At 60.1% G+C, this 24,925-nt stretch overlaps 5 protein-coding genes and 1 pseudogene across 5 annotated transcripts; 4 read left to right on the top strand and 2 right to left on the bottom strand.

Annotated features, from left to right (window-relative positions):
- Window positions 1-4,090: 4,090 nt before the first annotated feature.
- Window positions 4,091-6,120, top strand: DCS_02048 (uncharacterized protein; the record flags this gene model as incomplete). Its single annotated transcript, XM_040799377.1, has 2 exons — window positions 4,091-5,290; window positions 5,344-6,120. The coding sequence occupies 2 exons, from the start codon at window positions 4,091-4,093 to the stop codon at window positions 6,118-6,120; spliced, it is 1,977 nt and encodes a 658-aa protein (XP_040660260.1).
- Window positions 6,121-7,087: 967 nt separating this feature from the next.
- On the top strand, window positions 7,088-10,477 carry DCS_02047 (elongation factor 3; the record flags this gene model as incomplete). Its single annotated transcript, XM_040799376.1, has 3 exons — window positions 7,088-9,693; window positions 9,760-10,390; window positions 10,436-10,477. The coding sequence occupies 3 exons, from the start codon at window positions 7,088-7,090 to the stop codon at window positions 10,475-10,477; spliced, it is 3,279 nt and encodes a 1,092-aa protein (XP_040660259.1).
- Window positions 10,478-12,388: 1,911 nt separating this feature from the next.
- DCS_02046 (uncharacterized protein) lies at window positions 12,389-15,334 on the bottom strand (the record flags this gene model as incomplete). Its single annotated transcript, XM_040799375.1, has 3 exons — window positions 12,389-12,577; window positions 12,782-14,836; window positions 14,903-15,334. The coding sequence occupies 3 exons, from the start codon at window positions 15,332-15,334 to the stop codon at window positions 12,389-12,391; spliced, it is 2,676 nt and encodes an 891-aa protein (XP_040660258.1).
- A 104-nt stretch (window positions 15,335-15,438) lies between these two features.
- On the top strand, window positions 15,439-16,715 carry DCS_02045 (annotated as a pseudogene).
- A 3,248-nt stretch (window positions 16,716-19,963) lies between these two features.
- Window positions 19,964-21,575, top strand: DCS_02044 (uncharacterized protein; the record flags this gene model as incomplete). The annotated part of the gene is made up of 2 exons (XM_040799374.1): window positions 19,964-20,078; window positions 20,662-21,575. 2 exons carry the CDS (start codon window positions 19,964-19,966, stop codon window positions 21,573-21,575), a joined length of 1,029 nt encoding a protein of 342 aa, XP_040660257.1.
- A 609-nt stretch (window positions 21,576-22,184) lies between these two features.
- On the bottom strand, window positions 22,185-23,687 carry DCS_02043 (glucan 1,3-beta-glucosidase; the record flags this gene model as incomplete). The annotated part of the gene is made up of 2 exons (XM_040799373.1): window positions 22,185-23,121; window positions 23,179-23,687. The coding sequence occupies 2 exons, from the start codon at window positions 23,685-23,687 to the stop codon at window positions 22,185-22,187; spliced, it is 1,446 nt and encodes a 481-aa protein (XP_040660256.1).
- Between the last annotated feature and the right edge of the window lie 1,238 nt (window positions 23,688-24,925).

Raw genomic sequence — 24,925 nt, 5'->3', positions numbered from 1 at the left:
TTGCCTCTCTGACCGTTCTCCTCAGATCAGCCATTAGTTGTCTAGGGCATTCATGCTGTAGGAGGAACACAATGGGGGAAACGGGACGCAGATGCCATGGCCTTTTACGCTTGTTGTGTCGTTTGCCACTCGTGGTTGCTCACGATGCCATGCGTTGCCCATTGCACCATGTACTGTAGGCATGGTAGCCGTGCCACCCAAAGTCTTGTGCGGTCTCCTTTTCGGCGTCGTACCGGTTGGTCGGCAGCCTTCGTCACGATGTCGTCCCCGGGCTAGGCACTGCGAATTTTGCCAGGCAGGGTAAATAGCTGGTGATTTGAAAGGGGGACCCAGGTCACCGCCACCTCGTCATGCCAGCAGCGCGTCTGCCAAGCAGGCGGGTTACGGATGATATCAAGTGACGGATGGTGTATCTGGCGAAAGGCACGCCGGCTGTGGTGTGTGATGACCTGTGCCTTGGATGCGGTTTACTGGCAGCACAGGCAGCGGTGTTGTGGATATGCCTCGTTCCGGTGCCGTTGTGCGGAGTCGTGATTTGCATCATGGCAGCCCTCCACTACCAGGTGGCGATGGCGAGCAAAACTCTGCTTCAAGCCAGTTCCCATGCTAGTGCCACTATGCGTCATGCACAGCAGATGATGCAATCCGCAGATGACGATTCGTTGGATGATGATGAACTCGGAAACGGTGTTGATGTCGAGCTTCTTATTCTCCATGCTGTGTGCAAGCACTGCAGATGCTTGTACAAGTACTTACTTTGGTAGGTGTGCCGTGCCGTTTAGTAAATATTCAATGAAGGCCAGGTACCAACAAGGGCCAACTGCAGCCCGCTTCTGTACTGCCTAACAACAAAAATCCCATAAAGGGGAAAAGCTGCTATAGGGTAGCAAAAAGAGCTCAAATCTGCATGTATACATAGCTCTCAATAAACGTGAATAATTTATACCTCGAGCATCTAAGTGCAGTATTAGAATCAATACATCCATTCTATATTCTATATCCTTACTTGGCAGATGAAAGCTGTGCTTGTACTTGAAATGTAATGCAAAATTAATATTGTGGCTGTTGTACGATTTTGCTGATAGGATGTCTTGATGAAACAATTCTTTTGTACGGAGTACAGAGTAGTACAGAGTTATTATCGAATGCAATAACGTTGGTTACAAGTAAAAATGCACCAGTAAAAATGCATCAAAAATGCATCAAAGCGGTAATATTATTGGAGAAATTGGTAAAAGGTACAAAGGCACCCTTCTCAGACCCACTAAAGATACATAGCCCCGCTCTAATATTTTGGTCCGATAATTAATACTGCAGTGCAATTACTCCGTAATTAAGGTCCTTAATGTCAAGCCCGTATTATGGCATCGATTAAGCTTGACGCTCCATTCATTCGGCATTCTTGAACGCAGGGGATGCCATCATTTCGTCGTCGTCAGCGTGTCACTGCCGCCACCCAGACGGTACCACGGCAGCTCCTCTCTACATGGAAGGGCCAATAATTTCCGAGCCCGTTGTATCGCCAAAATGGTTCGTTCCGCCTAGCATTCCCCCGAGGCGGGAGCCCTTTCGTCGACCTCCTGGCTCCCTCACCCTCCGACGACAGGCAGGGTCCGATGCGGGATCAAAAGATGCAAAGAAAGTAGTACGTCTCTTGCCGTGAAAACACTTGCCCCCGCCGATTCCTCGACCCGGCTGATTGCTTCCTAGTCGTTATGCTTTCGACCGCGTTGCATCACCGCCACGGCAGCAGAGCACTCTACCATTCAGCCTCACGTTCTGCTTCTTCAAGCCCTCCCATCCGTTGCAAAGCGACACTTGTCCGAGCCATCGTCCGTTTTCTTCCATCTCCGCTGCGTGCTCGATTCGAAGCGTCGTTTCCCGAATGGAGCCTACCATACCGTCTCTTGTTGAAAGGGCAAAAGGAAGGCTGGGACGAAGAGTTTGATACGGAGAAGACGGCGCACGAAAAGATTACGCCCCTACAAGGAATCGTGGTCCCCGTCTGCTACGGTGAGCTTCAATACGAGGGTGCGCGAAGCCTTTTGCTGTCCGACATTGGTGGGGGAAATCTAGCAACACCCAGAGGAGCCCTGCTGGAGGTGACAGACCATCATGATGGACAGCTACAGTAAGCTCTCTGCTTGGTGCGATTCCATATTCAGTCCACCACGTATCATGACCAGGCTTCTGTTGCTATGCTGCTTAAGATGCCACTCGAACCATGTATCGGTAATTACAGCAGGAGGGTGTAGCCTGATGGGAAGGGTATTTTCTACGGTGCAATGCAAAGAGGACAATTCGTTGGATAGCACGGAGCAATGAACTCGAAACGATGAAGTACTTGCATCTGGAGCTTCTCATTCTCCACACTGCAGATAGGTGCAGGCATGAGTGTACCAGTATTTTGTAGATACTTGCATGTGCCTGTATGTGCAGGTCTCAGAGCGTGTAGCAATAATTACAGCACTCTGGACAGAAGTGCCTTGTTCATTGCCCATGATAAAGTGATATTGTTTTGTTCAAGTATTACTTGTAATAAATAATAGGTGTACTTGCAGCACTCTGTAAATGTCAGGTAAGAACAGGCACGGTACGGTACGTAGTACTTCGTAATACATGTACAATTACGGAGTACTCCATACTGCGCAGTATTATTATTCATTGTGCTCCGTACATGCACGGGGTAATTACGGAGTAGTATGGAGCATAAGTACAAAGTACTCAAGTACAAGTATACGGACCCACGCATATTGTTGCTTGTTGCGTTTGTGTACGGAGTACGGCGTACGGAGTACTTGCAGGTATATATTACATGCTACGGAGTACTGTACTTGTACAATCACAAATAAGTACTTGCACAGTAAGTATAAGTGTTTGAGTACCCAGTACTTAATAATTGTACAGTGCTTGCAGTGAAGGGCAGTGCGCTCCGTGCTCCGTATGGCAGTTAATACATGTACATCATTACGGAGTACTTGTACAGTGTTGTACAGGTCAAGTACGGAGTACATACAGTACTTACTTAAGTACTGTACTTACGTTTGGGCCCTCCAACGTTTGTACATGTACCGAGTATATGGCACCTACTTAATACTGTACGGAGTACTTACAGCTACATGTACTCCGTACTCGCACTAGTATTAGTTCGTACGCCTGTTGCCCGCTCGGGAGATGGTGAGCTGGTAAATGCTACTTGGGTACCTACGGAGAACGGAGTACAACTATTACTAAAGTACGGAGTACGTAAGTAGAACATATCAACCCCCTATTGATTAATACTCCGTAATTACTCCGTACTTCAAAATACTTGCTGTACTTACAGCTGCTTGTCTACATGTACTTGTAACTATACTCAAGTACATGTGCATGTGCGGAGCAGCTGTACCGAGTACACCTACAACTACAGGAGCTGTGCTTGGAAAAGTGCGTATTTACTCAAGTACAAGTACTGTAGGGAGTACTTACTCCGTATACAGCCAAGTACTTACTTGTACACATGTGTCCTTGAACGTGTACTCGTAAGTAGGTGTACATGTTTGTTGTACTCCGGATTACAAGCACGTGTTGTAATGATACTTGCAAGTACAAAGTACGAACGCACAAGAACAGCTACAGTACATCACGCTGCTCGCACCGACCCTGCTTTTTCCTCGCGCCTGGGGCAAACGTCTGTCAAAAAACGCCCGGACCGGCTGGAAAAAGAAATCACCGCGGCCCATTCTCTTGCTGGTTTCAACCTCACCGACTGACCCTTGCCTGGCTCCCATCCCGCACCGTCATCTTTCACCGACCTCGCCCTCCTTCATTCCTCCCGTCACCTGCCAGCCCCTCCTCACAGTCGTGTCGTACGATCTCGGCTCTGCTTCGACTCGCCCATCTTCGACGCCTGTCCGGATTCCTGCCTGCCCAGTATCCGACTTTGACTTGGTCCGGCGAGCACGACGTCTGACCCGACGAGACGTGCCTCTCCGCCGCCTGCACGACCTCGAGCCGGGCCGACGCCCGCGACAGACAGACAGTGAGTGGCCGGCGCGTGGACCGTCGTCGCTGGCCATGTCCTGAGGCGAACCGCCGTATCTTGCTCGCCATGGGAAGCTCGGCCGACTCGCCATCCGGCACAGGCCACGTCGGCCTTCGTCTGCCGAGCCCTCCTCGAGCCCAACCGACGACCTCCCTTCCCTCCCACGTCATGGACGGCGCGAGCGACGAGGGCGACGTGCCGGGAGCGCAGCGCCCCGTCGACGGTGACGCGAGAGACGCCGGCCGACCCGACATGTCCCACGCGGCGGCGGCGTCGACAAAGGCATCGACGCGCAGGGGATTCACGGCACCGGTGCCCAAGAGAGGCAGCATCGCGAGCGTGACAAACGGCTCCCTTCGCCAGGCCCCGAGCTTGACGACGCGCAACCACGTGCCTTCGCTGACTTCAAACGCCTTCTACCGGCCCATGAGCTCGCAGAAGCTGCAGGCGCAGCGAGGCGGCACCGTGCGACCCCTCGCCGTCGCCCAGGTGCCGTCGCCGCCGCCGCTGGGTGACGTCGACGACGCTGCGACCGACCTCGACGGCAGCGTCGTTGGCCGCAGCGTGACGTCGCCCAGCGTCGACGCCCATCGCCGCCACGGCAGCCGCACCCACGCGAGGGCGCCCTCGCGAGGCACCGACGTGACGGAGCGGGAGAATTCCGATCGCGTCGTCCTCGCCAACGCGAGCTCGTCGCAGGGGCACCAGACGGCTGGCAGCCTGCCCGAGAGCGTCCGGCCGCTCCACGGTAGATCGGAGCCTCGCCACCTCAGCGTCAACGTCGAGCGGCACCTGCAGGACCTCGGCGCCATGCCGAGCCCGATGAAGTCGTCACGCTCGTTCCGCTCGAGCTTCCTGCTCCCCGGCAAGGGTGACCACGGGCAGTCGAGCCAGAATCGAAACACCGATGGTGCCGAGAAGCTGTCGTCGGCGAACTCGTCCCCCCGGCTGCAACCCGTCGACTCGCGAGGCCGACCGACGTTTCCGCCGGCTCCGACGCCGACGCGGCCCGCCGGCGCCGGCCGCGTGCATGAGCACTTTGACGGCAATACCGTCTTCTGCCTCGGCGGCCGCTGGCAGAACACGCGGCACACGCCCGTCAACGTGGCGACGGGCCTCTTCGTCGTCGTCCCCTGCGTCCTCTTCTTCGTCTTCGAGGCGCCCTGGCTGTGGCGCAACGTCTCGCCCGCGATACCCGTCGTCTTCGCCTACCTCGCCTACCTCTGCCTCTCCTCCTTTGTCCACGCCTCCGTGTCGGACCCCGGTGTGCGTGCGAACCACGCCCGCAACGTGAGACGGGCTCGCTGACGGCGTGACAGATCCTGCCGCGAAACCTCCACCGATACCCCCCGACGCCCGACGACGACAATCCCCTGCGCGTGGGCCCACCGACCAACGATTGGACGCTGATAAAATCGGCCGAGGCCGGCGCCGCCGCCATGGAGGTGCCCGTCAAGCACTGCCGGACCTGCGACATCTGGCGTCCGCCCCGCGCCCACCACTGCCGCCTCTGCGACAACTGCGTCGACACGCACGACCACCACTGCGTCTGGCTCAACAACTGCGTCGGCAGGCGCAACTACCGGTACTTTTTCGCCTTTGTCACCTCGGCGGCCCTGCTGGCCGCCTACCTCGTCGCCGCGAGCCTCGCCCAGCTTCTCCTCCACACGAGGCGCGAGCGCGTCACCTTTGGCGAGAGCATCGGCCGCTTCCGCGTTCCCTTTGCCCTCGTCGTCGTCGGGCTCGTCGAGTTTCTGTACCCCGCCGCCCTGATGGGATATCACGTCTTTCTCATGGCCCGAGGGGAGACGACGCGCGAGTACATCAACTCGCACAAGTTTCCCAGGAGCGAGCGGCACCGAGCCTTTAGCCAAGCCGGCGTCCTCCGGAACCTCGCCGCTGTGCTCTGCCGCCCCCGCCCGCCGACGTCGTACCGCTTCAAGGCGCCGTACCGGCAGGGCGATCAGCGACTCCGCGCCGCCGCGAGGCCGGGCTCCCGAAACGACGCGCAGGGGCACGAGATGGGCTCCATGCCGCCCGAGCCGACGCAGGCCTTCCAAGGACCGCTGTCGCTCCGAGGGCCGAGCCGGCCGTGACACGTCTGCCCCGTCGGGCATCTCGTCGATGCTAGCCGCGACGCCGCTTCGACGACGTCACCCGACGCCTCAAGGATCATGGCCGGCCAAGGACGACGGAGCGCCCGCCGGAGCCGGGACCGTTGACAGTGGCGGCGGCGGCTGGTTGGCGATGCCATTTGGCCGTTGCAACCCGTGCCCATGTCAATCTGCGGCCGCCGGATGGGTGTGTTCGTATGTAACCGATGACGGCAAATAGATGATGCCGTCGATGTGGCAACATTGCCTGTGGAGATGGCAGTGGCAACATGGCAGTGGCAACATTGCAGTGGCAACATTGCAGTGACAACATGGCAGTGGCAACATGGCAGTGGCAACATCGCATGTGGCACCATTTACACGCAGATACGAGTCGGCGTCGGTCAGCCTCGGTCGGCACACATGAGCGAGCAAGCCCACGGCCGTCTCGGCATCTTTCCCCCATGTTCGCCGTCATGTAGGATGCTGTCTGCTTGGCGAGAAGCGTCGGCGATGGAGGTGGCATCGTCGGACCTTGGCAGCCTCGCGAGGTCGAAACGATTGGCAGAGGCGAGCACCGTGCACTCCGTAGGCGCACTCGTCGAGCACGGAGCGATAAATAATAATAGCATAATATTGTTACTGCCGTTGTGCGCTGGCACGAGACGCAGCGGCATCTTTGCTTGGCGGGCGAGGACGGTGCCGCCAAGGTTTGCCGCGGGCGGGGCAAATGGGGTAAGCGGTGGGAAAATTTCAATGGCTCTCAGCCTCGTCCGTATCTGCGACGTTATCGGCCAAAGGCTCCATGATAATTTACCACATGGTAGGCCAACTTTAAACTTTTCCATTTCCACTCCTCTCTTCCACCTCCCCCCCCCCTCTCTCCCGTCCCTGAGCGTACCCGGTGCTGCCCCTGCGGTGACAAGACGCAATCCCGACAGCCAGAAACAGAGGCAGCACAGCATCGCTCATGGCATCTTGTCCCGTCTCGCCACCCGTCATGGTGGCCAAGGGTGCCGGTCCTCCGCCGTCTCAGGAGGACGTCTCTGCCTTTGTCACCACCATCTTCACGGCCAAGACATCGTCTGCCTCGGTCGACGCGAGCTATGCCCTCTGCGACCTGTTCCTCAACTCCGTCGGCTTCGCCGGCCTCCAGACGTACGGCGTCCTGGCCGAGATCAAAAAGGCGGCCGCCGATAAGAAGGATGGCCTCCGGCGGGAGAGCAGCCAGAACCTCCTCGGCGCCCTCTTCGAGCGATTCCCCCAGAGGCAGCCCCTGAGCGAGGTCCTGTTTCTCGTTCAGGACGAGGGCCTCGTCGCCTGCGCGCTGGACGCACTCTCCGATAAGGGTGCCGTCGTCCGTGAGGCTGCCCAGTATGGCCTCGACGCCCTCTTCGCGAACCTCAGCGCCGAGGCCCTCGTCTCCGGCCTGCTGCCCGTCCTGTCCCGCTACCTGGGCAAGAAGACGGGAAAGTGGCAGGGGACCGTCGGCGCCTACAAGATGCTGCAGAAGATGGCCGACAAGGCCCAGATCGCCATCGGCACCACCAAGGAGGAGGCGGCCGACAAGGACATCCTCCGCGAGTCCATGGGCTCCAAGCTCGCCGGCCTCATCCCCCTCGTCGAAGGCGGCATGCACGACCTCAAGGGCGAGGTCGAGAAGCAGTCCGTCCTCACCATGAACTCGCTCACGACCCTCCTGTCCAACGACGACGTGGCGCCCCGGATACCCCTCCTCGTCGACACCATGCAGCACCCGTCGACGCAAACGCTGCAAAAGGCCATCCACGCGCTCTCGCAGACGACCTTTGTTGCCATCGTCACCTCGCCCGTCCTCGCCCTCCTGACGCCCTTCCTCGAGCGCTCCCTCAACTCGCCCAACACGGCGCAGGAGGTGCTGCGTCAGACTGTCGTCATCGTCGAGAACCTCACCAAGCTCGTTCACGATCCCATCGAGGCCCGGACCTTCCTGCCCAAGCTGATGCCCGGCGTCAAGGCCGTCTGCGACCGGGCGTCGCTCCCCGAAGTTCGTGAGCTCGCCGAGCGAGCCTTGGCGACGATGCAGCACGCCATGGGCAACGACCGTGACATCATCGCCAAGACGACCTCGGACGACGTGGCCAAGGTCCTCGACGAGCAGATCAAGAAGCACGGCGGCCTCGTCGGTCACGCCGACACCTACGCCTCGGCACGACCGTATATCTGCGACATGGTGGCGACCGACGTCAACTTCCGATTCGTCGCCCGCATCTCCGCCCGCATCGCTCCGTACCTGCAGACCGTCGTCAAGGAGGACGGTGCCCACCGGAAGATCGGCGACGCCGTCGAGAAGCTGTACGTCGACGAGGACCATCGGCGCCACGGCGTGCCCGAGAAGGAGGACGACGGCGAGGTCGAGATTGTCAACGCCGACTTCTCGCTCGCCTACGGCGGCATGCTGCTGCTCTCCCACACCAACCTGAGGCTTCTCAAGGGCCACCGCTACGGCCTGTGCGGCCGCAACGGCGCCGGCAAGTCGACGCTGATGAGGAGCATCGCCAACGGCAAGCTCGAGGGCTTCCCCCCCCAGGACGTGCTGCGCACCTGCTTCGTCGAGCACAACCAGGGCGAGGACGCCGACATCAGCATCCTCGAGTTCGTCTCCAAGGATCCCAGCATTTCGGCGCAGGGAACCGAGCGCATCGCCGAGGTGCTCGAGGAGTTTGGCTTCACCTCGGGCCCCGAAGGTCGCCAGGCCGAAAAGGTCGGATCGCTGTCCGGCGGTTGGAAGATGAAGCTCGCCCTCGCCCGCGCCATGCTGCAAAAGGCCGACGTCCTGCTGCTCGACGAGCCGACCAACCACCTCGACGTGACCAACATTGCGTGGTTGGAAAACTATCTCAAGACGCACACTGACATCACGAGCCTCATCGTCTCCCACGACTCGGGCTTCCTCGACAACGTCACCACCGACATCTACCACTACGAGCCGGGCAAGAAGCTGGCCTGCTACAAGGGCAACCTGGCCGCCTTTGTCGAGGTCCGGCCCGAGGCCAAGAGCTACTACACCCTCTCGGCGAGCAACGTCCAGTTCAAGTTCCCGCCCCCCGGCATCCTCACGGGCGTCAAGTCGCTCACGCGCGCCATCATCCGCATGAGCAACGTCTCGTACGCCTACCCCGGCGCGACCAAGACGTCGCTCGCCGACGTCTCGTGCCAGCTCTCGCTGTCGTCTCGCGTCGCCATCATCGGGCCCAACGGCGCCGGCAAGTCGACGCTCATCAAGCTGCTCACGGGCGAGACCATCCCGACGACGGGCAAGGTCGAGAAGCACCCGAACCTGCGCATCGGCTACATCAAGCAGCACGCCCTCGAGCACGTCGAGATGCACCTCGAGAAGACGCCGAACCAGTACCTGCAGTGGCGCTACGCCAACGGCGACGACCGCGAGGTGCACATGAAACAGACGCGCGTCCTCTCCGACAAGGATCGCGAGCAAATGGACAAGTGGATCGACATGAAGGACGGCAAGTCGCAGAAGCAGATCGAGGCCCTCGTCGGTCGTCAAAAGTACAAGAAGACGTTTCAATACGAAGTGTAGGTGCCCCCCCTCTCGCGCGACCTCGCGCGACACCACGCAAGATGCGAGCTGACGTCGGACAGCAAATGGCGCGGCCTGCTCCCCAAGAACAACAACATGCTCTCGCGCGACACCCTCATCGAGCTGGGCTTCAACAAGCTCGTCCAGGAGTTTGACGACCACGAGGCCTCGCGCGAGGGCCTCGGCTACCGCGAGCTCCTCCCCAAGGTCATCTCCAAGCACTTTGAGGACCTCGGCCTCGACCCCGACATTGCCAACCACAACGAGATCGGCTCGCTCTCGGGCGGGCAAAAGGTCAAGGTGGTCATCGCCGGCGCCATGTGGAACAACCCTCACCTCCTGGTGCTCGACGAGCCGACCAACTTCCTCGACCGCGACTCCCTCGGCGGCCTCGCCGTGGCCATCCGCGAGTTTAAGGGCGGCGTCATCCTCATCTCCCACAATGAAGAGTTTGTCGGCGCCCTGTGCTCCGAGCAGTGGCACGTCGCCGATGGACGGGTCGCGCTGCGCGGCACCACGGCCGTTAGCCTCGACCGCTTCGAAGACAGCCGGCCCGGCAGCGGCGTGAACAGCACGGCCGCGAGCTCCGTCGTCAGCAGCGCCGTGAACTCGGGCGCCGAGGACAACGGCGACATGAAGTTTAGGGCCCGCAAGAAGAAGAAGATGACCAAGAAGGAGCTCAAGGAGCGCGAGGTGCGCCGCCGTCTGCGGCACATTGAGTGGCTCAACAGCCCCAAGGGCACGCCGCACCCACCGGACACGGACGACGAGGATAACTGAGCCGCCGCGCCCCCTTTGGTTCTGTTCTTGGCTTGGTGGATTATGCGTCGAGGCGTGCAGGAAGACGGGCTCTTTCTCGGACTGGAACTTGGCGCGACCGTGTTCGCCGACGGAAGAAAGGCAATGGCTGGATAGACTTGATACGATGCGCAGATTCGTAGAGGCGTTTGGGTTTTACAGCAGATAGACTGGCACGGATGATGGCTGGGTTGGCTTACCACAATCACCTAACCATTGGCTTCGACAGGTACATATTGCACGATAAGGTATCCATTTTGATGCATCAAACAGAGTTCTATTTAAAATATTAGATGTGTCTGATTCGCGCGACACTCATACTTTGAAGCGTACATATATGTCATTCTTGGCAGCAGTTCCCCCATCGTCAGTAGCGCCCTGCCTGTCCCAAGCGGATGGCTTGCTTGCGATTGAACTCGGGCATTGTTCGCGCACGGAGTTCTAGAGGCAGACGCCGGATGGACCTTGAGGCCATCGAGTCTCGGGTCGTGCCGGTCGTCGTACGGCAGCAGCACTTCTTCCCAGTCGTTGGGGTATGGCGCCCGGCGCGTGTCGACCTCTCTCCCCACCACTCGTTGGGGGGCCCGACCTGTCTCGACGACATTATCGTATGCGCCGACCGTTATGCCTTGGCCCACACCATTGCAGCCCATGCTATGGTGAGCACACTGGCAGTGCTGGTCACAGCATCCATGGCTTTGATGGCTGGAGGGGGCGCACATTATGATCCAGGTAGGTTCGTTGCCGACAGCAAAGCTGCTTCTTGTACTGTTTCGAGTCCCGCGGCGTCCTTTTGTTTCGGTGGTGATTTTGGTCGTATCAAGCATCGGATTATTTCTGGTGCTGGGACGAGATTCGGCGATGAGGAACGTAGATTCGTCGGCGACAACACAGCTGCGTCGTCTCACTGCGTTTTCTCATGCTCCGAGTCCCACGGCGCCCTTTTCTTCGATTGCCATTTCGGTAGTATCAAGCATCGGTTTTTTTCTGGGCCGGATTATTTCTGGTGCTGGGCCGAGATCCGGCAATGAGCAACGTAGGTTCGTTGGCGACAACACAACTGCGTCGTCTCACTGCGTCTTCTCATGCTCCGAGTCCGAAGGCGCCCCCTTTTTTCTCGATTGTCATCTTGGTTGTATAAAGCATCGAGTTATTGCTGGATCGAATTATTTCTGGTGCTGGGTCGAGAACCAGCAATGAGTAAGGTAGGTTAGTTGGCGACAACACAACTGCGTCGTCTCACTGCGTCTTCTCATGCTCCGAGTCCCACGGCGCCCTTTTTCGATCGTCATCTCGACAGTGTCAAGCTCGGGTTATGTCAGGTGCTAGGTCGAGAGCCGGCGATGAGGAACGTACGTTCGTTGCCGACAAAAAAGCTGCGTCTTCTATGCTCCGAGTCCCACGGTGCCCGTGTATTTCGGTTACCATCTCGATAGCATCATCGGCTTATCTCAAGTGCTGGGTCGAGAGCCGGCGATGAGGAATGTAGGTTCGTTGCCGACAACAAAGCTCCGTCTTCTATGCTCCGAGTCCCACGGTGCCCGTTTGTTTCGGTTACCATATCGATAGCATCATCGGCTTATCTCAAGTGCTGGATCAAGAACCGGCCATGAGAAGCGTAGGTTCATTGCCGACAACAAAGCTGCGTCCTCTCATGCTCCGAGTCCCACGGCACCCCCCTTTTTTTTCGATGGCCCTCTCGGTAGCATCATCCAGCATCGGACTCTTGCTGATACTGGGTTCAGAAGCAGCAATGACAAGGGACTGCCCATGCTGCCAGGACCAGCTGGCGGGAGGCATGAGATTATTGGCATGTCGGCGTCATCCCGGGTCCAAGGTCGATGATGATTCTGAATGTCAGACCCAGCCGTACACCATCTTGGACCTGTTTCTCTACCACGAAAAGGTCATGAGGGCCGGGTTCAAGGCGAGCGGGAGGAGAAAGTGGCTCGCGGCGACGGTGGCCAAGGGCAATATGGCGACGAAATCGGTGATGCGCCAGTCGTGCGGGATGAAAGGCGCGACGGCAAGGATGATCATGCCGACGATGAAGAACAGGGCGAAGAGCATGGAGAATTTAAACTATACGTGGCAAGACGAACGATGGTTAGCAGTGAGGCTCAGAGGCGTCGTCATGGCCGCCGGATGGCAGGTACGCAACGGCAGGCAAGGCAGGAACCACCGCAGCCGTCGGAATAGGGTAGACCCGGACCGACAGGCCACGGCTCGTGCGAGTGAAGTTTCTGACGATGTCGCCTCCGGCCGGGATTCACGCTCGCCACTCACCTTCTTCAGCACCTTGGGGACCTCGATGAAAAAGTTGGAGAACTCGGCCTCCTTGCTCGTCGCCCCCCAGGTCATGTCGACCTCGAACATGTGCGCCAGCAGCGCCTGGCTGATGTGAAGCGACAGGCCGCCGAGGAAGATGGCCAGCATCAAGGTCCACTTGAAGTTTTCCCACAAGGCCCCGAGCAGGCTGCGCTCGCCGATGCGGTACCTCATGACGGCGAGGGCGATGTTTCCGAGGCCGTTGAAGACGATGATGATGGAGAACCAGACCTGCCACGAGTCAACGTAGTACTTGTCGAGGTACCCGTTGAACCAGCCGACGAGGAAATAATTGACGGCCGTCATGATCCAGGCGGCGCCGATGGCATAGTAGGTGCCGATGTACGAGATGACGGTGATCTTGGAGGTGAAGCGGATGCCCGAGAAGAGGAAGCGACGAAACAGCGGCGTGAAGGGCCCGCGCCAAAGCCAGGTCCGGATGGGGTTGAAGAGCAGCTCGTTGCAGCCGTACGCGTACTTTTCCCAGCGCGCGAGCTCGTCATAGACGGTCAGCGACACGCCCTCCTTGAAGCCGTCGCCGGCCCAGGCGGCGAGGCGGATGATGTACCCGGTGCACTGCAGGCGAAGGGACATGTCAAAGTCCTCGGACACGTGGCTCTCGGACCAAAACTTGTCGTAGCCGTCCTCGTCGCGGTACGACACCTGCTGGATGGCTGACCAGCGCAGCACGGCGTTGTGGCCGACGAAGGGGGCGACGTCGCCGTTGGAGACGGTGTACCGGATGGCCGAGTAGATGAGGTTGGTGAAGAAGGTGATGCCGTTCTCAAAGTACGTGTGGACGACCTGCATGACGCCCGACGAGAACTGCAGGATACCGACGTCGGGCGACTGCTCCATCTCGGACACGGCATCGAGCAGACAGTCGGCGGGGACGCGCGTGTCCGAGTCGATGAGGAGAATATAGTCGCCGACACGAATGTTGCCGTCGGCCCATGCCCGCCCGTCCTCGTCGAGCACCTCCCCGAGAGCCTGCTCATAGACGAGGGCCTCGTCGTTCTGGCTCCACTCGGCGCCGCGGCTGACGGCCTGGAGCTTCTCCTCGACGGCGCAGGACACCATGAGGGCAAAGTTCATGTTGGACGCCTTCTTGAACTTGCCCTTGCGCCGGAAGCCGTGCTCGCCGTGCCGCGGGCGGGCGACCCAGCCGATGCCGTTGTCGGCGTAAAAGTCGATGCGTGCGCGACGATCCTCTTCCGAGAGGAGCTGTAGGCCGTCGTCGTTGACGAAGAGGTTGGCCGAGCCTCCCTGGAGCTCGTACGTCGACATGGCCTGCTTGACGGACTTGACCGTCGGCACGACGACGGCCTGCAGACCCTCCTTGTAGACGGGACACTGGATGGTGACGTGCGGCAGCGTCGCCGTGCGCAGCCGCGGGGGCGGTCGGCCGGAGTAAAACTTGGAGTTTACGCTGAGCTGGCGGATGGGGCCGAAGATTTGAGCGAGGCAGCCGACGATGACCTGGGCGAAGAAGAGGGTGAAGAAGATTTGGAGGGGCGCGAGGGCGACGAGGCCGAGGCGGAGGTAGCTGCCGTCGACGGAGACCTCGATGGCGAGCTGCCTCCAGGCGGCACCGAGCGAGACGATGACGAGAACCAAGGTGACGGAGACGAGGACGGTGTTTTGCATGTGGATCGGGCGCCGCTCGGCCTTGACCTCGCCGCTCTCCTCGTCGATCTCGGCCTCGGCTCCGGCTCCGGCGCGCTTCTCGTCGTCGTCGTCGTCGACGACACTGCCGGCCTTCCAGACGAGCTCCATGAGCTCCGACTCGATGGCCTTGGCGCGCTGGACAAGGTGCAGCGGGTCGTCGTCCCAGACGACGAGCAGGCCTTCGGAGGCGACAAAGGCGGCGAACTGATGCTTCCGGGCGCGGGCGAGATCCTCGACGGCCGGTAGGATCTGCACGCGCAGTCCGTTCATGAGAGGCACGTCGACGGCCTCGGGCGACCACTGCAAGAAGGTCTTGATGACGCGCGAGTTGACGGTCATGGCGCACTAAGGAACGACAGGTGACGGCCGGGTCAGCCGGTTCGGCGAAGACGGACGGACGAGGTCGCCTACCTGGACGTTCATGACGGCGCAAGCGACGGCGAAGGGGGAGCCACCGAGCATGGGCGGGCAGGCCATGTAACGACCCCTCGCCTTGCGCAGGAGCACGCCCTCCACGTCGGCGGAGCCATCGCCCACCCACATGTGCGAGCACTGCTGCTGGTAGAGGTAGTTGACCATGACCTCGTGCTTGATGTCGTCGAGGAACATGGAGCCGCTGGTCGACGGCGTCGAGTGTCCCGAGCTCGACTGCGGCCGCGAGTGGAAGCGAGGGGGAGGTCGGAGGTCGACATCGTCTCCGCTCACTACCGACGACGGCCGCTTCTCCGAGACGACGGACGGCTCTGCTCGCCGCAGACGAGGAGGCGCCTCCTGGGGAGGGTCACGGGGCGCATCCGACGCCGGTTCCGCCCTCTTGGACTTGAAGAAGCCACCGAGAGCCATGGCGGTCCGGATCGACGGCCGACGGATGACGGACAACGGATTCGGAAGACGCAAGGCCGGCGACGAGGTGCAAGGCCGGCGACGAGGTCCCACGGCCGGAGGAGATGGGTGCGCACGCCTTGTCAGGGGAAGGGGTGTCTGCCGAGGACGACGTCGACCAAGGACGGGAGCGGGAGCGTATCGACGGACACGACGACCACGACGACGATGCGAAGGGGATGACGATGCGTGGCACGCCTCGACATGCGTTGCGGTCGCGGTCCCAGGTGCAAACTCGGCCCGCCTCGACGGCCCGGGCAACGAAGCAGCGGCGCGGCAGAGGCTATCGGCAGAAGCAAAGGCAGATGCGGCGGCGGTTGGCGAGCACGCGCAGGCAGGTGAACTCGGGCAACAGGCTCGGCCAGAACAACGGCCGACCGTGTTCGGTCATACGACAGATTTCGGCCGATTTTTCCAATGCTCCGACGGCCCGGTCGAGCGACGGACAGGGGTGCGTCGGGCGTGCGCGAGACGAATCGTCACGGAAGGATGCTCGATGGTCGGCACCGGCCCGAGGCCACGGGACGAGACGGACGCGCGGTCCGAAGACGATGTCGGCAACGGCACGGCGACGACGACGAGCGACCGGACGAGGCGAGCGAGCTGACAGTCGAGCTGACAGCGGAGGGCAAAGGCAAAGGCAGCGGAGGGCAACGAACGAGGGACGGAGCGGACGAGCGACGCAAGCCACGAGCACGGAAGAGGTGAATGATGGCGAGTGCAGGCGACCTCGACCATCGGCCTCGGGAGGAGAACCGGCGCCTGCGGCCTCGACAGGCCCAACGGCCCGCTGGAGGATGCCAGCACTTGCCACCCTCGGCGCAGCGCGAAGCAACGAGCTCCTCGCAGCGGCGACGACGACGACAGGTCCAGGGAGACATGGGTGTGCATGCTCGACGGGCGCCAACGTCGGAAGCGGGAGCAGGCCGGCGGCACGCATCGTGAGAGGGTGGAGCGGCGAGCTCGACGTGACGTTGGCGCCGACGCGATGGAAGGGCCGAGCACGAGGATGGAAGGGTGGATGGAACCTTTCGAGGGCCCCTCGAACTCGGCACGACGCACAACGGCCGGATGCACGAGCGGCGCAACGACGGCTGCGTGGTGCAACCACACGGCGCGGCATCCATGCGACGAAGCGACGACGCCGGAGGTTCAGCACCGCCCACGCACACCTACTCGTACTCGGTACCGTCCATGCAGACGAGCATCACAGTGGGCAGCAGGGACTGCGGTGACGGCGTTTGTGTGCTTAACCATGGTCGCATATCCATGGTTGTGGTCGGAGGAGCGCAACGCCGAGCTGATGCTTGCCGTGCCGGCTCCTACGGTGATACTTGCGCATGTACGGAGTAAGTACGGAGTACTCCGCACAGAGCACGTACAGTAACTTGACAAAAATGACGACTCAGTCTTGGTAGCGCCACTCCTACAGATTGAATCGACAATTTTGCCACCCCACGGTACATGCATGTCGGGAGACCCTCAGCGTCGTGCAGGCACCGCAAGTACTCGCTCCGCACGGAGTGATTACAGGTACACACACAGGGCGGAGCGCCGATAGTGCACATGTACCTGCAATAATTACCAGCACCGCGGGATACAAGCACAAGAACGGCGCGCTGACGCTCACAAGTGCCCGCCATTCACGCCCCGCCATGGGATACAAGCCCCAGTACGGGGTGCCGATGCGCAAAAGTACCTGCAATTCCGCCAGTGCCAGTGGATGCAAGTACCAGTACGGAGTGCTGGCGCAAGTACCAGTACGGAGCACCGTTGGATGCAAGTACCAGCACGGAGTGCTGATGCTGCAAAAGCACCTGTAATTCTACCAGCGCCGTTGGATGCAAGTACCAGTACGGAGCACCGACGCTGCACAAGCACCTGTAATTCTACCAGTGCCGTTGGATGCAAGTACCAGTACGGAGCACCGACACTGCACAAGTACTCGTCATTCTTGCCAGCACAGTAAAGAGTGCTGATGCTGCAAAAGCACCTGTAATTCTACCAGCACCGTTGGATGCAAGCTCCAGTACGGAGAACCGACACTGCACAGGTACCTGTCATTCTTGCCAGCGCAGTGCGGAGTACCGTTGGATGCAAGCACAAGTACAGAGTACACGGCCAGGGCACCCCCTGCACGTAAGCAGATTGCAAGGTTGAACCGGATGCCACCCAACGTCGGCCAACAGGATGCGGAGTGCATGTGCTTGCGCACCTAGGTACGTGTGCATCGCAGCACGGAGACGACGTGCAGGGGAAACGCAGGAGCACAATGGCATCACGCAGGTGCACACCGGCGAGCGCAGCCGACGCATGCGGCGCGCGTTGTCGGGGACGGCCGGTGCACATGCACTCTGTAATCACGGAGTACTTGGTGCGTGCTGCGTCCTGCAGGGAGTACGCCGCAATTACTTGGTGCGTGTTGCGTCCTGTACTAGGTATTGGGGAGTACGCTGTAATTGCTTGGTGCGTGATGCGTCCTGTAGGGAGTACGCTGTAATTGCTTGGTGCGTGTTGCGTCCTGTTGGGAGTGCCTTGTAATTGCTTGGTGCGTGTTGCGTCCGTACTCTGTAATTGCTTGGTGCGTCGTTGCGTTGTTGATTGCAAGTACATGTACTCTGCAATTACGGAGTACTTACTTGGTGAGTGTTGCTGTAGGGAGTGCTCTGTAATTGTTGGTGAGTCGTTGCGTGCTGTAGGGAGCACCCTGTAATTGCTTGGTGCGTCGTTGACTGTACATGTACTCTGCAATTACGGAGTACTTGGTGCGTCGCTGCGTGTTTGTACCTGTACGCAGTAATCGCTTGGTGCATCGTTGCGTCCTTGTACCTGCATACTGTAATTGCTTGGTGCATCGTCGCGTCCTTGTACTCTGCAATCAATGAGTACTTGGTGCGCCGTTGCGTGTTTGTACCTGTACGCCGTAATTGCTTGGTGCATCGTTGCGTCCTCGCACTCAATTGGCAAACACTGCACTCTGCACTTGGTGAGCAATTGGACGCTGCGAGTACCGATGCTTGGTGCATCCTCGTACGCCGTAGGGAGTGATACTCGGCGAGCACTTGCATGTACTCTGTACTTGGTGCGTCCTTGCACTCCTGCTTGGTGAATGCTGCACTCTGTACTCCGTACAGAGCACTTGATCAGTAAGTATTCCTCTGTACGCAGCCCTTGGTGAGCACTTGTACTCTGTACTTGATTACTTGGCGCGTCCGTGTACAAGTAGCCCGTCATTGCTCGGTGCGTCCTTGCACAAGTGCACTCCGTTTGGAGAGCGAGTAATAATAATACTCTCCGTCCTTGGTGAGTGCTGCACCCTGCGCTTGGCGAGTGCTGTGGTCTGTCCTGGGCGAGTTGATTGCACTCCGCACTTGGTGCGTGCCGTACTCTGCGCTTACACTTGTGCGTGCTGTAACCACCAGTACTCTGTATTACATGCAATCTGCACCTGTGCTTGGTGCGTGCTGCAGGTGTGCTCTGCACTTGTACTTGAGCGTGCTGTGTTTGCACGCTGCGATTGCGCCTGTGCGTGCTGTAACCACCCAGTACTTGCTCTGTACTTGTCCTCGGTGGGTGCTGTACATGACTCTGCGATTGCGCTTGTGCGTGCTGTGATTACCTGGTACTCTGTACATGCATTCTGCAATTGCACTTGTGCGTGCTGTGATCAACTGTACTCTGTTGACTTCGGTGCGTGCTGTACATGCACTCTGCGATTGCACTTGGGCGTGCTGTAATCTCCCAGTACTCTGTACTTGTCCTCGGCGCGTGCTGAACATGTACTCTGCACCTGTGCTTGGTGGGTGCTGTAATTTGTCTGTACCTGTACCTATTACTCTGTGCCTTATATGTGCCTGTACCTACTACCTAGGTATGCACCTGTACTTGGTGCGTGCTGTGCTCTGTACCTGTGCCGATGCCGAGACTTGGTCTGGCGGCCCGTCCACGTCCAGCGCCGCCCATCGACCCTCGGCTCCTCCTGGCACCCGTTGCTTTGGCAGGCATCTTCCCGGGATTCATGATCAATCCATTCCACCGAGCAGTGCTCTCCACGCGCTCGCCATTTGCTCACAAACCCGCGACCAGGACCGTTGCGCGACGCCGTGGTGCGCGGTGCCTGCGCCGTATTTGCCAGCACGTACCGGTACAAGCGCTGCAAGCAGAGTACATGCACTGTAGCTGTACGGAGTACTTGTGACGGATTCCTTGTACTCCGTACTCTGTATTTACTCCGTACTCTGCTTCATCCGCACTCTGTACTTACTCCGTACTCTGTGCTTCATCCGTACCCTGTACTTCATCCGTACTCTGTACCTCGCACCGTAATGACGAATACGAGCGTCGCGAGGACGCGCTGCCGCGGGTACCTACAAGTACAGAGTACCTCGCGCCGGTCCCGGCACCAGCACATGCACGCACAACTGCGGCGTGCAGGGGAGAACCTGCACCCAATTCGCATGCTGTGCGCCGACACCGCCGGCTCGCGTGCGCCGTCAGGTGCAGATACGAGAAAGTCCTTGTGCGGTAAAGGGTACGTCGCGCGTACATGTGCTGCAGAGTACATGCACACCTACCTCGAAGCACATGCCGATGCGAGTGCTTGCGTGTGCAGCACGCACCGTACCGTCTGCGTGCGGGAGAGGCACTGTGCCGGGACGCAGCGACCAGCAGCTACGGGGCGAGCACAAGTACCGATACTTGCACGGTACGTCCATGCAGGTAGTGTACGGAATCGAGGCCGGCATGGCAGTGCAGCGTCGATGCCATTGTACGGCACTCTGCACTTGTACGGCACTCTGCACTTGTACGGAGCGCATTCACCTGCGTACTGCACGGTACTGTGCAATCCCAACCAAGAGTACAGAGTGCCGTGTTGGTACTTGTGATGGTGATACTTGCCATGCTCCGTCCGCGGCGCTCGGTGCGGTACAAGACGTGCACAAGCACGAGCAAGTACAAGTACAGTGCCCCCGCTGTACATGTACGTGGTTGCATGCACGGCCACGCGCGGTGTGCTGTACTCGTACAGTGTGCATGTGCTCCGCGCACCGAGTTGGTACGTCGAGGTACCCCTACAGGCATGCGCGCATGTACTTGTACAAGTTTACACCTCCGTGTCCGCTGGGAATGGCCTCGGCCGGCTTCGCAATCCCTGCCGTCGGAAAAAGTTCCCGCGGCCGAGGCACACTTTACGAGCTTCAACCCCGACACCCCCACCGCCATCCTCGGTGCCCCCCGTGCACACGTCCTCGCAATGTCACCTTCCTAATGCTGCCGTGACGAAGCAGGCGATGCGCACCGCGAGGACGCCGACGGAGCACGCTCGCTCGAGGTGGCTGCCTGTGCAGTGCTTGTGCTTGCCCGCCCACGGCACGAGTACGGGTGCGAGCCTGAGCCGCCGTCCCGCCGCGCCTTTCCTCGGGCGCGCAGCCTCGACATTACGCTCGCTCGCCTCGCCTTTCCTCGGGCGCGCAACCTCGACATTGAATCGTTGGACGTCCGGTCGGCGACGATGCGCGCGTGCCGTCGTCGTGTTGGCGCTCCGGCGCTCGCCGGCCAAGCCCCCGCACCGACGGCGCGCGAGAAGCCGCCCCGGCCGGCGTGGCGCACCGTCGTCCGGCCAGCCACGGGCCCTGATTTGCTCGCCGCCGCGCCCCGCCGGACCGACTCCGTGGCTCCGTCCGGGGGGCACGAGCCACCCTCGGCCCGCGTGTGCGGGGGCGCGGCGAGCGGAGCCGGAGCCGATTCCCGCGCCTCTCGAGGAACACGACCCGCAGCGCTCCGTGCCCTGCACCACTCCGCGCCTTGCAGCACTCCGTACAGGCGAGCATGGTGTGTGAGCAGGCATCGCGACCGTGAGGCGATCGGCACGACCCCGGCCGGACGGGAAACGTGTCCCCGATGGTCGAATCATTGCCTCGGAGCGCGCGCCGAGGGGATGCGAGGACGCCGCGAGGACGGGAAAAAGGTCGACGCACACGGTACGAGTGTGACGAGGCAGTCTTGCTCCGCGGAAACGCAGCTCCTGGCCGTCCAACCCTCTCGCCTGTCCCCCTGGCGCCGTGCGACGCAAAGGGGGGGCCGCGCAAGCATCCCGTCGCACCCCGAGCCGCGACGGATCCGATGCCCGACCTGCACGCGATGTGGCTGCGTGCAGTCTTGCATGTCGCATGCTGTAGACGACCCCGGCGACGCGATGTGACGCTGTCTACGCGCCCTGCCCCCCCGACCCGGCGACGGCGATGCGACGTCGTCGGGCAGCTTCGTGCGCCCATGAGATCGTGTCGTGTCTATGTGTGCTCACGGAGCCCACGTCGGATAGGTGTGCCTGTACGGAGCGCATGCGAATGAGCAGGTTCTGCATGTAGATGAACAGTTTCTGCATGTGGATGAACAGGCGACGGCAATACGCGCGGTGCTTTGAATACGAGCCACGTACTACCACACCCATGGGCGCGTGCCTTCGTACGCGCACCCGGCGCCGCACCCATCACGAGGCCGGCGGACGGATGGACCTCGAGATTGGCCGCTTCAAGGCGAGCCCATCCGTGTGTGCGACCGATTCGGCTGTGCTCGTGCTGCCGTGGAAGCGTTCCCGACAGATGTAGCCATGCTGCGCAACCCCCGTCCTCGGACGAATCCATCACGCGCCATCGTGGCCTCGACGGGGGAGCTGCCGAGTGGCCGCCGGCACGCCATGCTGTGGGCATGGCCCCCAATGGCAGCCGATCCTTTCAGCCGAGCATGGATCCCAGTCCGACGCATGGCCATCGGGAAATCCATCCCGTGTTCCCGCCTGCCCGTCGAGGCTTCACAGTTCTTCGTTCCCGTCGCACTGCTGCATCATGACGACCCGGCTGACCTCGAGCTGCGGCCTCTTCCACGTCGGCAGCCAGCTCTCCCGGGCGTTCCAAAAGTCCTTCTTCGCATTCTTCGACTGGTCCAGCCAGGGCTTGGCTGACTTGCCGTCCTGGAACCAGCCGTTGGTGCCGCCGACGCCGAGGTGGATGATGAGGTAAAACTCCTGGTCAAACGGCGTGTTGTCGCGCCCGCTCTGGCTCCAGACGTCGGCGAGCCGCGTGCCGTTGGCGCCCAAGGCCGGGAAGCGGCCGCGCTCCCACATGGGCCGGTCAAAGTTGGTGTAGAGCACCTGCAGCAGCCGGCTGTTGACGTAGGTGAAGAGGTACTTTTGCGACCACTCGAGTCCAAAGGTGTTGAAGCCTGAGCCGTACGTCGTCCGCAGCGCCTTGCGCCTGTTGTTCGTCCTCCACCAGGCGTCGTTGGCCGCGTCGGGCCCCCAGTGGAGCGCCGAGGACACGACGTCGTTGCCGCCCTGCTCGTACGTCCAGTTGTTGCCGCGCGACTCCATAATGTCAATCTCGCCCGACGACGGCCAGGCGCCGTACGTGTCCCTGACCGGCATCATCCAGATCGAGGGCCATAGCCAGTCTCCCTCGGGCAGCCTCGCAGTCACCTCGACGCGCCCGTACTTGAGCCGGGCGCCCTTCTTCGTGTTGACCCGTCCCGACTTGGTCGGCGGCACGATGCTCGAGTTGCCGCTCGTCGTGTTCGTCGCCGCCACGCAGCCGTACCAGTCCTTGGACGTGCATGTGCCGTCGCGGAGCAGGTCGATGACGTGATCCTTCTCGACCTTGTCCGCCTCCTGGAGCGTCGCCCTGATGACGAGGCGGCCGTCCTGCACGAGCACGTTTTCGTCGCCGCCCGTCGTCTGCTCAAACTCGCCGTTCCTGAAGCCCGTCCTCGACGTTAGCCATCGTCATGCGAGGGGTCGGGGGCGAGCGTACCCGAAGCCGCCGACGGAAACCTCCTTGGTCCAGACGTCGCCGTTGAGACCGCCGTCAAAGGTCTCGTCCATGACGGGGCAGTACTTGTGGTGCACGACGCTGCTCAGGCCGTCGTAGACGAGGAAGCCCGAGATGCCGAGGCCGACGAGGATGCCGAGGATGGGCAGGATAGTCACCCACCTCTCCTTGCCCTCCTTCTTCTCGAGCCAGGCCTTGTCGACCTCGCCCTTCCGCACGCGCCTCGAGTGAAAGTAGCGCTGCGAGCGTTCCTCGAACCGGCTCCCCACCGCGCTCGAGGAGCCGTAGCTCGAGCTCGGCCGAGAGTCGTCCTGGTGTCCGCCGGCGCCTCGTCGATGGGACGAGCTCGTGTCGTTGTCGCCCGATGGGTTCCGGCTGTTGTCGGTGTTGGGCGTGCCCGGCCGGAGGGGGGTCATGGTCGCCGACGTCGAGGCCGAGGCAACGACGGGCCGACCGAAGCAGGGGCCGTTGCCGTACCGCTCCTGATCCATGGCGACGACGGATGTCGCGACGGCCGTCGGCCTGATCGCAACGAGGCCGAGGCGACAAAGGCTCGAGGCGATGCCGAGGGATCGTGAGCGCCGTGGACGAGGGAGGCGAGGGCTCGGCACGTTCGCAAGCTGTCGAGCGAGAGATGGTAGTCCCGTCTTTACGCGGTAATCATGAGCGACGTGAGCTGGGGTTGACGAGCTCCATTCGAACAAGCAATGATGGCCGGCATCGGGTATGCAAGCGTGCGTGTGGGTGCAAGAACGCAAGACTACATCATGGCCCCTTGTTCCGCTTGGGTGCCATCACCAACAGCAAACTATTGGCCAGCAATACCAAGTTACCGCATGTGGCATCGGCAGAACCAACAGCCGACCTTTTCGTATGCTGTAGTGAAGAAAGTCATACACAGCCATGTACTGTACTATTGGTAGCGGAGTCGAATCTGGACGGCCGAGGTTCGCACGACATGGAGGATTACGGTCATCTGACATTGGAGACCCCGGGCCCCTCCATCGATGCTACACTACTGCAAGCTGACCTGCCATGGATGGCTTCTCGTTATTACAGGGAATAATATAATAATATAACGTGCAAGTATTACTCCAGACTCCCTGCTCCGCACTGGTTCTTGGGTACAAGTACAACGAATGCAACTATGCTGTTGCCTGCGCGACATTCCCAAAAACGATTATTACGGGGCTCTTCATGCAATAATATTACCCAAACATATGTGAGCGTACCTCCAACAAACGGGACAAGAAGGGGGCAGGGGGGTGCAGGGGAGATGTGGTGACTATGGCGATGCTTCTCACCCCTGTCTGCCTAGTAACGAGCTGGGTCAATGGCAATCACAAGTTGTGCCAGCCATCCAGGCCAGTGCTGGATCCAATCAGTCACTTCCATGACGCAGAACCTCGTGACTATGAAAAGCTTCCACCTACTATGTCTCTGTTGGATGGACCTTACCAATAGCTAGTACACAATTAAGGTTATAGCTATGTTACAGCCACCAATATATGATTCCCACACACTTAATCAATCAAGGATTTCAACCAGTCTTATCTATGTTCCAAATAAGTAACTATCTTGTTGTTAGATAGTCTCCAGTAACGATTTGAGTCAATGGCAATCACAAGTCGTGCCAGCCATCCAGGCCAGTGCTGAATCCAATCGTCACGTCCATGACGCAGAACCTCATGACTATGAAAAGCCCTCCCCTGCTGTGTCTAGAAACGAT

The sequence above is a fragment of the Drechmeria coniospora genome, chromosome 01, assembly GCF_001625195.1.
Source record: "Drechmeria coniospora strain ARSEF 6962 chromosome 01, whole genome shotgun sequence".
Taxonomy (NCBI): domain Eukaryota; kingdom Fungi; phylum Ascomycota; class Sordariomycetes; order Hypocreales; family Ophiocordycipitaceae; genus Drechmeria; species Drechmeria coniospora.
This window is presented reverse-complemented; position numbering and strand designations above follow the sequence as displayed.